The 11,288-nt window shown below is 44.8% G+C and overlaps 1 protein-coding gene across 1 annotated transcript; it reads left to right on the forward strand.

Annotated features, from left to right (window-relative positions):
* Positions 1–840: 840 nt before the first annotated feature.
* LOC123453584 (putative protein FAM90A23P) lies at positions 841–6,951 on the forward strand. Its single transcript, XM_045130603.1, has 5 exons — positions 841–1,123; positions 4,419–4,552; positions 5,197–5,396; positions 5,842–5,917; positions 6,031–6,951. Exons 1-5 carry the CDS (start codon positions 841–843, stop codon positions 6,949–6,951), a joined length of 1,614 nt encoding a protein of 537 aa, XP_044986538.1.
* Positions 6,952–11,288: the final 4,337 nt, after the last annotated feature.

An 11,288-nucleotide genomic window follows, 5' to 3' on the forward strand; every position in this document is an offset into this window, starting at 1 on the left:
AATGAACCCAACATGGCCCAGGGAAATTTTGGGGAAGAGGGGGCGGAAAGAATGTCAGAGTCACATGTTGGGTCATGATTTGCAGAGACATTTATCATACCAATAACTGGGGGCTAACTCCACAATGCAAGACCCATTTTCACCAACAAGGAGGGGCCAATGGGAGGCGGTAGATAACAGATGAGCCTAAACAATGGTACCAAATTGCCTGTATTTACTGAAAAGAAATCTAATAAATTAAATTAAAAAAAAAAAACAGAAATATCCCCATCGGTGAATTTATGGGGAACAAAAGAAAGACTATGTAGCTGATATTTTTTATTTTTATATTTTGGTTTTTTGATGTAGGGTGTGACTGTTTTAGAGGAGTACCAGGAATTACCTATATAATTTGAGGGTGGTCTTGAACTCTTGGTATTCTCCTACCCCTGCCTCTCAAGCACTTGGATGAAAATCATGCGCCACCATGCCAGGCTTGGTGATTACTTTCTTTCTTTCTTTGTCTTTCAATTCTTTCTTTCTTTCTTAGTATCTCTGTTTCTTCCTTCCTTCCTTCCTTCTTTCCTTTCTTTCTTTCTTTCTTTCTTTCTTTCTTTTTTCTTTCTTTCTTTCTCTCTTCCTCTCTTTCTTTCTTTCCTTCTCTCTCTTTTTCTTTCTTTCTCTCTCTCTCTTTCTCTCTCTCTCTCTCTCTTTCTTTCTTTCTTTTACTGATGGCCTTTGAAAAACCATGTGCTGATTTCCATTCAAGTAAATTTCATTTGGCATTGTCAAAAATACTGTTGTTTCTGTTCTCCTTCAGGAATTCCCAAATCATAAGCTGAGGAAGACGGCACTGACACCATGGAGATGGAGCCAGAGCACCGCCGAGCCATGCGAACTCCCAATGTGCCCAGAAACCTCAGAGCCTCCGAACGGGAGAAGGTGCCCCCGCGAGTGGAGGAGGATCCGAGCGTAAGTGGTTGGCGGCGTGTCCGTGACATCTGTAGCGCCATGTTGATTGGGCTGATTGGATACCCGGGTCCATTCCTCCCTCAAGGCTCCAGATGCGTCCCTCCTGACGCTGAGTGTTCCTTCAAAGGGGACGCGCTGCCCCGAATAGAGGAGGAGCAGTTTTCGGTGAAGGGTAGGGAGTAGCTGCGCTCCCCTGCTAGAACCTCCAAACAAGCCCTCAACTGTTGAGGGTGAAGGCCTCCATGAGTAGCCCTGCGTGGGATTCATTGGAGCATTTTCTCTGCTTAATCAGTCCTCCTTCCGCGTCATCACTGCCTGACTGGGGTCCTCCTCAGAGGGCAGATGGGAGCAGGGACGCAGAGAAACCTATCAAGATGCAGTTTAGTTTTTTTTTTTTTTTTTTGCTAAAATTTTGTTTATCGATGAAATTTGACTTCTTTTCCTAACCTTTGGAACTGTTGATCTCTTGGGCCTTCCATGGAGCATGCATTGTAAAGGCAACAGTGAGAAACCATATTTATTTTACATATACATATCACTACACTTTGAAACTTCAGTGCTCTGTCAGTAGCTGGAATATAAAACACAGGATCCAAAATCTGACATCATGTTGCTGTCTGAAAGCCTCAGCACTTGATGGGACACATAGTGATTATGGCATGTGGCTGAAGGCTCCACTGTCCCCGTGCTCCACCTTGGATTGAATGGCAGTTACTAGTTCATGACTGTAAGGCCAGGAGTCTTTCCATATCACATTGAGGTTAGATTATTGCACCTCTGTTCTAGACTCTACATCATGATGAGGACTCTGAAGTTTGCCCAATGAACTGATAGTAAAAACAGGAAGAAAACCAAAATACATAAATATGATCAGAGTCTGTTACTCAATATTTGTACTTCCTGGGGTTTATTTCTCCAATCTGCATCCGTCTTTGGAAACACTCACCGATTAAAGAGACGGAAGATCATGGGGCAGCAGAAGTGGCGTAGCGGTTAAGGCATTTGCCTGCAAAGGCGTAGGACCCAGGTACAATTCCCAAGGACCTATGTATGACTGACGTCCAAGGGGGCACACGCATCTGGAGTTCATTTGAAGTGGTAGGAGGCTCTGGCAGGCCCATTCCCTCTCAATGTCCTCTTTGTCTATTTCACTCTCTCAAATAAATTCATACACTCCAAATATTTAAAAACAGAAACACAAAGGTTCCCTAAGGAAACCCATCTTCTGGAACCCAAGCAGGCTCTCTTCCCCACTGCTGAGTGAAGCAAGCCTTCCCTTGACATGACATTGTCCTCCACAGTTGAGGGCGCGCTCAGCTCTGTAGGGCACCTGGGCTTTCTGTTCAATCCACCTCAATTCTTTACTTGGGAGCTACTGAGACTAGAAATAAAGAAGATTTTGACACATGAAATGATAATTCATTAAAGGAAAAAAACTGTATGATGTTTGGACCCAAAGAAAATCACGGTGATCTGAAAAACACACAGGAAATTTGGAGATTGGGACATATTTCTGTAAATTACCAACGTTTGTGATAATGTAAAGACAGATATATTCATGTTGCCATCTCATTTAAATGGCATGGGTTATCCAGTGGTGTAGTGTGGACTAAAGTGCCATGAGTTATGTTGACATGAGTGAATTTTATTGTGAAGTAATCGTCCAGGAAAATATTATTGCCTTTATATCAGAAATCCAAGCATTTTCGTGAGTTCCCTAGGCAGGTTCTCTGAAAAGTGTGTGCTGCAGACAGCATTCGGGACATTATCTCACTTTCAGGATGCTTGTAGAAATCCAGAGCAGGAAATTTGCTCTATGACAAGACTTTCATGTAATTCTACAGCGTCACATGCCTAAGTGCTTCCAACTTGTTAATAAGCTGTTTCTCGAAATGGTCAGAACGTACTTTGCAGTCCAGTCTGCTATAGCTCCACGAGGGTCTTCTGATGCACTATTTGGGCTCAAATCCATGGCTACATGCATATGAGTTCGGCACTCTAACAAGTGAGATACATGCCCTGTCCATGTGTGTGATCATTTCCAACCAAGTTCAAGTCAGAACATATTGCCCCAAGGAGGATTAAGCAGTGTGACTAGCTTTACTCCATCGGAGTGGATGACAATTAAATCAGCTGCAGTCCTGTTCTTGAGAGGAGGACTTCCTGGGATCTTGTCTTCTCATAGAAGGCCCTCACCTCAACCGAGAAACACACTGTAGAAAGGGCAAGCAAGCACTTCACAGGAAAAGGGGAGACTGACACTCAAAGGCAATGGCCACACACAAGGTGCTCAATGTGTTTCAGTGAATATATTAGACACGTGGCACATTCCTTTTCCCTCCTCTTTTGTTGTGAGCCTATGGCTTTGTCATGCAATCTTTCCCTATGACCCTCTTGAGAAACTCACAACCTAATATTTGAACTATAGAAAATATGTGATTAAAATGAATTTAACATATTTGCAGCAAGCAAAACCTTCATTCACATGGGACGGGCATGCCAGCCCCCACCTTTAATTGCATCATGTAGAAGGCAGAGGCGTGGCAACACACACCTTTAATTCCATCATTTAGAGGCAGAAGGAGGAGGATCACTGGAAGTTCCAGGCCAGCCTGGGGCTACAAGCTTCCTGCTCCACCCTTCAGCAGCGTCCTGAAGCAGATGCTCCCCTGTGTGCGGCCACCAGCATCCACCTCTGTGAGTAGCTGCTCAGGGACCTCAGGAGGACAGCAGATTTTCAGGTTTGAGTTCTTTAATAATTGTTTTCTTCTGAATTTTTCAAACAAATGCTACACAGGGGAAAAACGGTGTTGGGGATTATTGGCAAGATGTTCAAAATCATTGCATTATTCAAACAATGTCTTCTTAGGGAGCGGTAACATGAATAATTATAACTCTAATCATTATCAGCAAGGTTGATAATACCAGAAATACTCCCCATCTGTGAATTTATGGGGAACAGAAGAAAGAGCTATGTAGCTGATATTTTTTATTTTTATATTTTCGTTTTTTTGATGAAGGGTGTCACTGTTTTAGGGGAGTACCTGGAACTACCTATGTAATTTGAGGGTGGTCTCGAACCCTTGGTATTCTCCAAGCCCTGCCTCTCAAGCACTTGGATGAAAATCATGCCCCACCATGCCAGGCCTGGTGATTTTCTTTCTTTCTTTCTTTCTTTGTCCTTCAATACTTTCTCTCTTTCTTGGTATCTCTGTTTCTTCCTTCCTTCCTTTCTTTCTTTCTTTTTTCTTTCTTTCTCTCTTTCTTTCTTTCATTTTTCTTTCTCTCTTTTTCAACATTTCTCTCTCTCTCTCTCTCTTTCTTTCTTTCTTTCTTTTTTCATTCTTTCCCTCTCTTACTGATGGCTTTGAAAAACCATGTGCTCATATCCATTTAAGTAAATTTCATTTTGCATTGTCAAAAATACTGTTGTTTCTGTTCTCCTTCAGGAATTCCCAAATCATAAGCTGAGGAAGACGGCACTGACACCGTGGAGATGGGGCCAGAGCACCGCCGATTCATGCGAACTCCCAATGTGCCCAGAAACCTCAGAGCCTCCGAACGGGAGAAGATGCCCCCGCGAGTGGAGGAGGATCCGAGCGTAAGTGGTTGGCGGCGTGTCTGTGACATCTGTAGCACGATGTTGATTGGGCTGATTGGATAGCCGGGTCCATTCCTCCCTCAAGGCTCCAGATGCGTCCCTCCTGACGCTGAGTGTTCCTTCAAAGGGGACGCGCTGCCCCGAATAGAGGAGGAGCAGGTTTCGGTCAAGCGTAGGGAGTAGCTGCGCTCCCTTGCTAGAACCTCCAAACGAGCCCTCAACTGTTGAGGGTGAAGGCCTCCATGAGTAGCCGAGCGTGGGATTCATTGGAGCATTTTCTCTGCTTAATCAGTCCTCCTTCCGGATCATCAGTGCCTGACTGGGGTCTTCCTCAGAGGGCAGATGGGACGAGGGAAACAGAGAAACATATCAAGCAGCTGCTTTGTTTTATCTTTGAACTTTGGCTTCTTTTCCTAACCTTTGGTCCTGTTGTAGTTCTGGCGATTCCGTGCAGCATGTATTGTTAAGGCACCACTGAGAAATCGTCTTTATTTTGTGTATATATATGACCACATAGGCCAAACTTGAGTGGTCTGTCACTAGCTGGAATATAAAACACAGGTTCCAAAATCTGACATCATGTTGCTGTGTGAAAGCCTCTGGGACTCTTAGTGATACACGAACAACTCTCATCTCTTCCACAGGAGAAGTGCAGGGATTGTGGGGCCTTCGGCCACATGTCCAGAAGCAGGAGGTGTCCCATCAAGCGCTGGGAAGGGGCTATGGCCCCACAGCCTCTCGGCTCAAGAAGAGACAAAGAGAATCGGGACACCCGGCAGACCCAGAGGCCCCAGAACTCAGGCATCATAACTCACTGTGAGAGACAGAAAGGACAGGCAAAGAGGTGAGTAATAGGGAAGTACCGCCAGACATGGTGCATGAGAAGTGAGAAGGCTCTTCTCCCTGTCTTTCTTTTTGCACATTAATGTGCAGGCCGTGCTGGGGAAACACACAGAAATAAACAGGGTACTGAAATCTCCCAGGGGACAGAGACAGGGCAGCTCAGTAGGCTGCTGTCCTGCCTGGTAGCCAGGGGCTAGGGCATGGTTAGGAACTTGACAATGAGAAACAGAAAAGCAGTGGAGTGAATTGGGTAGAACTGTGAAAATGAGAAGGTCAGTTTCCAGGTAGGAGAAGAGCCTGACATGACGGAAGACTGCAGATGCAGCTGGAGGAGGGGACTGTCACAGCTGGGTCACAATAAGCCCTGAAGGAACAGGGAGGCAGAAAACATGGTGTCATTTCATCCACACTCATGATGTATCTGCCCTTCACTGTTTGTTCTTCAGGCAAGAAGAGCAACACAGGACAGCGTACTGCCAGAATGTGCCCATGCAATCCCTCAGGAGGAAACAGCAGAGCCAGGTGAGTGTGGCTGAAAGTCGTCACTGCCCATGTGTCTCTCCTCCCCGTAGCCTCCTCTTTTCTCTGAGTGTGGTCCTGGTTTATTCACTTCCATTGGTTTGCCTTTCTTGCAGCATGCAACGAGGCTAAGGTCCATTAACACACATGTTCAGACACCAGAGCTAGACGTCATTCAAACCAGCCAGCCACTTATGAGGAAGTCTGAGGAGAGTTCCCTGTGTCCTGTTGTGCCTCCTAGAAAGAGTCATGATGGCAAAACCTTCTTCCCTCTTGGGAAGTGCAGCGTTCCGAATCCCACTGTCAGTGCTGTTCCCGAGAGAGCGATTCAGAGAAGGAGCAAGAACCCTGCCTTAGAGAGCGTGACCCCAGAGCGTCACTCCCTAGAGCAGTGTCACGAGGCTTCTGAAATTCATGGAACTGGCCAGGCGCTTCACCCGACATCTGCAACCCAGATCCCTGATGGGAAAGCACAGCACAGCCTCTGTCCCCTTGCTCAGACAACCGGACAATTTGCAAATCACAGTATCTGGACACCAGGCAAGAGACCAAGTCACGTTCCCATCAAGCTTTGCCAAAATGCTCCTAAAGTTCAGAGACTCAACTCTCCAGAGGCCAATGAGGACAGCTCTGGCAGTCCTTCAGTGCAGCCACTCCAAGTCCCGCAATTCCTGCCCCAAGTGTCACCTAAAGTGCAGAGCAGAATTCCCGCCGAGGATCCCAGCTCTGCCCAACAGCTGCCAAACCACAGAGTTCATCTGGATTCTCCTCATCCCTGCTCTCAGGCCCATGCCCCATCATCATCTTCAAGTCCTGTTCCCAGACCACCCATCAGAATGGTATTCACCAGAGTGCAAAATGACTGCTGGAGCAGCAGGTTCCTCTCTCCTTCCCCTGTGGATCCTCCTGAAAAGCAGGCACTCCCTGCGAAGAACCAAACTTTCCTGCAGAAATCTGAGAGTCCCTGCATCCAGGTCCCACTGAGTGTCCTCTATGAAGATCTGCAGGTGTCCTCTTCCTCAGGGGAGAGTGACTAAGAATGAGAGGTCACATAGAAGAAGAGAGGCAGCCCCTCAGCTCAGGGGTCATGTGTCATGCACTGGACTTCTGCACTGAGGAGAAGGTGCAGCTGGGGTAGAAGGGATATGGTGATTCTCATCTCTCCGTATACCGAGGATGGACAGGAGTGGGCCTCACGATCTACACACAAGGCAGTAGCTCTGATGAATAATGAAACATATGCTAGAAACAGAATTTATTTTTACCTACATGGGATTCTGCATAAAATTAAGTTAATCTGCCTTAGGGGTTACACAGTTCTGCTAATATCTGTGAAGTCATAGACATTGTAATGCCCTTTTATTTGGAATATAAATGACTTTATAGTAGGAATTCTTGAACGTTCATGGAAGTTGTGTCTTTGCATTGATGGTCACACATTGGGTGGGAGATTGTCTTTCCTAGAGCATGAGTGAACTTCAGAAAGTAGTTCTTGAACTAGAAAATGTCAGTGCATAGTCCTGTTGAGGAAGGTCTTCTGGATTTATTCATTGTTGTTTACAATTTACCTGTATGTATGTACTCAAGATCCCTGTCAATTTTAATAAACTTCTGCAAATGACATGGCATTGTTTGTTTTCTTTTTTTTTTGTAATGCCAATCTTTCTTGAAATAGTCTCCATTTAGTAATATTTTTTTAATTTTTTTGCTTATTTTTATGTATTTATTTGATAGCTACAGACAGAGAGAGAGATAGAGAGAGAGAGAGAGATAGGCAGAGAGAGAAAGAGAATGGGTGCGCCAGGGCCTCCAGCCACTGCAAAGGAACTACAGGCGCGTGCGCCCCCTTGAGTATTTGGCTGACGTGGGTCCTGGGGAATCGAGCCTCTAACCGGTGTCCCTAGGCTTCACAGGCAAGCGCTTAACCGCTAAGCCATCCCTCCAGCCCTCCCTTCAGTAATATTTTTATTCCGCGCACAGTAAACTTTCTCACCCTACGTCTGCCCTCCCAGCCGTTCCTAGACTTGCACAACACGCAATCCCCTGGATCCCTGGATTCTTGTCCAGGAGACCCTTTACCTTAGTTTAAATAATGATGGTTAGTGACTCTCTCCCTCCTCTTATTAGAAACACCTGGGTAGTTTAGGACTGCAGCTGGATTCAGTGAAATGCACAAACACAGGTCACACCCATGGCTCTGTAGCTCACTATCAAATTCCTAGCCCCCAGCGACTGTCACATGGAAACATGACCTTGCTCTTACAGTTACTGATTTTCTCTAATTGGGAATAATTTCTTTAGATTAATGTTAAGAGTGACATTCATAGAGTGAGAGGAAGAGGCGGTACGGATAACATGGGAAGAGAGACTCCTCATTCCCCATCACTGTCCTCTGTGCCTTTGCTTCTCTGTCTGGCAGGCTTGTCTGCACTGTTTTCAAGAGACTCTGGGTCTTTTGGTACTCCCGGTTCACTTTGTCCTTCTGCATTTCCTGCTTCTCCTTTTCATTATTTGGACGCAGAGGCCAAGGATTCAGGGCTCCATTTCAGCACTTGATGGGACACATAGTGATTATGGCATGTGGCTGAAAGCTCCACTGTCCCCGTGCTCCACCTTGGATGGAATGGCAGTTACTAGTTCATGACTGTAAGGCCAGGAGTCTTTCCATATCAACATGAGGGTAGATTATTGAACCTCTGTTCTAGACTCTACATTATGATGAGGTCTCTGAAGTTGGCCAATGAACTTATAGTAAAAACAGGAAGAAAACCAAAATACATAAATATGATCAGAGTCTGTTACTCAATAGTTGTACTTCCTGGGGTTTATTCCTCCTTCTGCATGCGTAGTTGGAAATACTCACCGATTAAAGAGACAGAAGATCTTGGGGCTGCAGAAGTGGCGTAGCGGTTAAGGCATTTGACTGCAAAGGCGTAGGTCCCAGGTACAATTCCCAAGGACCTATGTGTGCCTGACGTCCAACGGGGCACACGCATCTGGAGTTCATTTGAAGTGGTAGGAGGCTCTGGCAGGCCCATTCCCTCTCAATGTCCTCTTTGTCTATTTCACTCTCTCAAATAAATACATACACTCCAAATATTTAAAAACAGAAACACAAAGGTTCCCTAAGGAAACCCATCTTCTGGAACCCAAGCAGGCTCTCTTCCCCACTGCTGAGTGAAGCAAGCCTGCCCTTGACATGACATTGTCCTCCACAGTTGAGGGCGCGCTCAGCTTTGTAGGGCACCTGGGCTTTCTGTTCAATCCACTTTAATTCTTTACTTGGGAGCTACTGAGACTAGAATTAAAGAAGATTTTGACACATGAAATGATAATTCATTATAGGAAAAAAGTGTACGATGTTTGGACCCACAGAAAATCACGGTGATCTGAAAACACACAGGAAATTTGGAGATTGGGACATATTTCTGTAAATTACCAACGTTTGTGATAATGTAAAGACAGATATATTCATGTTGCCATCTCATTTAAATGGCATGGGTTTTCCAGTGGTGTAGTGTGGACTAAAGTGCCATGAGTTATGTTGACATGAGTGAATTTTATTGTGAAGTAATCGTCCAGGAAAATATTATTGCCTTTATATCAGAAATCCAAGCATTTTCGTGAGTTCCCTAGGCAGGTTCTCTGAAAAGTGTGTGCTGCAGACAGCATTCGGGACATTATCTCACTTTCAGGATGCTTGTAGAAATCCAGAGCAGGAAATTTGCTCTATGAAACGACTTTCATGTAATTCTACAGCGTCACATGCCTAAGTGCTTCCAACTTGTTAATAAGCTGTTTCTCGAAATGGTCAGAACGTACTTTGCGGTCCAGTCTGCTATAGCTCCACGAGGGTCTTCTGATGCACTATTTGTGCTCAAATCCATGGCTACATGCATATGAGGTCGGCACTCTACCAAGTGAGATACATGCCCTGTCCATGTGTGTGATCATTTCCAACCAGGTTCAAGTCAGAACATATTGCCCCAAGGAGGATTAAGCATTGTGACTAGCTTTACTCCATCGAAGTGGATGACAATTAAATTAGCTACAGTCCTGTTCTTGGGAGGAGGACCTCCTGGGATCTTGTCTTCTCATAGAAGGCCCTCACCTCAACCGAGAAACACACTGTAGAAAGGGCAAGCAAGCACTTCACAGGAAAAGGGGAGACTGACACTCAAAGGCAATGGCCACACACAAGGTGCTCAATGTGTTTCAGTGAATATATTAGACACGTGGCACATTCCTTTTCCCTCCTCTTTTGTTGTGAGCCTATGGCTTTGTCATGCAATCTTTCCCTATGACCCTCTTGAGAAACTCACAACCTAATATTTGAACTATAGAAAATATGTGATTAAAATGAATTTAACATATTTGCAGCAAGCAAAACCTTCATTCACATGGGACGGGCATGCCAGCCCCCACCTTTAATTGCATCATGTAGAAGGCAGTGGCGTGGCAACACACACCTTTAATTCCATCATTGAGAGGCAGAAGGAGGAGGATCACTGGGAGTTCCAGGCCAGCCTGGGGCTACAAGCTTCCTGCTCCTCCCTTCAGCAGCGTCCTGAAGCAGATGCTCCCCTGTGTGCGGCCACCAGCATCCACCTCTGTGAGTAGCTGCTCAGGGACCTCAGGAGGACAGCAGATTTTCAGGTTTGAGTTCTTTAATAATTTTTTTCTTCTGAATTTTTCAAACAAATGCTACACAGGGGAAAAACGGTGTTGGGGATTATTGGCAAGATGTTCAAAATCATTGCATTATTCAAACAATGTCTTCTTAGGGAGCGGTAACATGAATAATTATAACTCTAATCATTATCAGCAAGGTTGATAATACCAGAAATACTCCCCATCTGTGAATTTATGGGGAACAGAAGAAAGAGCTATGTAGCTGATATTTTTTATTTTTATATTTTGGTTTTTTTGATGAAGGGTGTCACTGTTTTAGGGGAGTACCTGGAACTACCTATGTAATTTGAGGGTGGTCTCGAACCCTTGGTATTCTCCAAGCCCTGCCTCTCAAGCACTTGGATGAAAATCATGCGCCACCATGCCAGGCCTGGTGATTTTCTTTCTTTCTTTCTTTGTCCTTCAATACTTTCTCTCTTTCTTGGTATCTCTGTTTCTTCCTTCCTTTCTTTCTTTCTTTCTTTTTTCTTTCTTTCTCTCTTTCTTTCTTTCATTTTTCTTTCTCTCTTTTTCAACATTTCTCTCTCTCCCTTTCTTTCTTTCTTTCTTTCTTTCTTTCTTTCTTTCTTTCTTTCTTTCTTTCTTTCTTTTTTCATTCTTTCCCTCTCTTACTGATGGCTTTGAAAAACCATGTGCTCATATCCATTTAAGTAAATTTCATTTTGCATTGTCAAAAATACTG

The sequence above is a fragment of the Jaculus jaculus genome, chromosome 12 (assembly GCF_020740685.1).
Source record: "Jaculus jaculus isolate mJacJac1 chromosome 12, mJacJac1.mat.Y.cur, whole genome shotgun sequence".
Lineage (NCBI taxonomy): Eukaryota > Metazoa > Chordata > Mammalia > Rodentia > Dipodidae > Jaculus > Jaculus jaculus.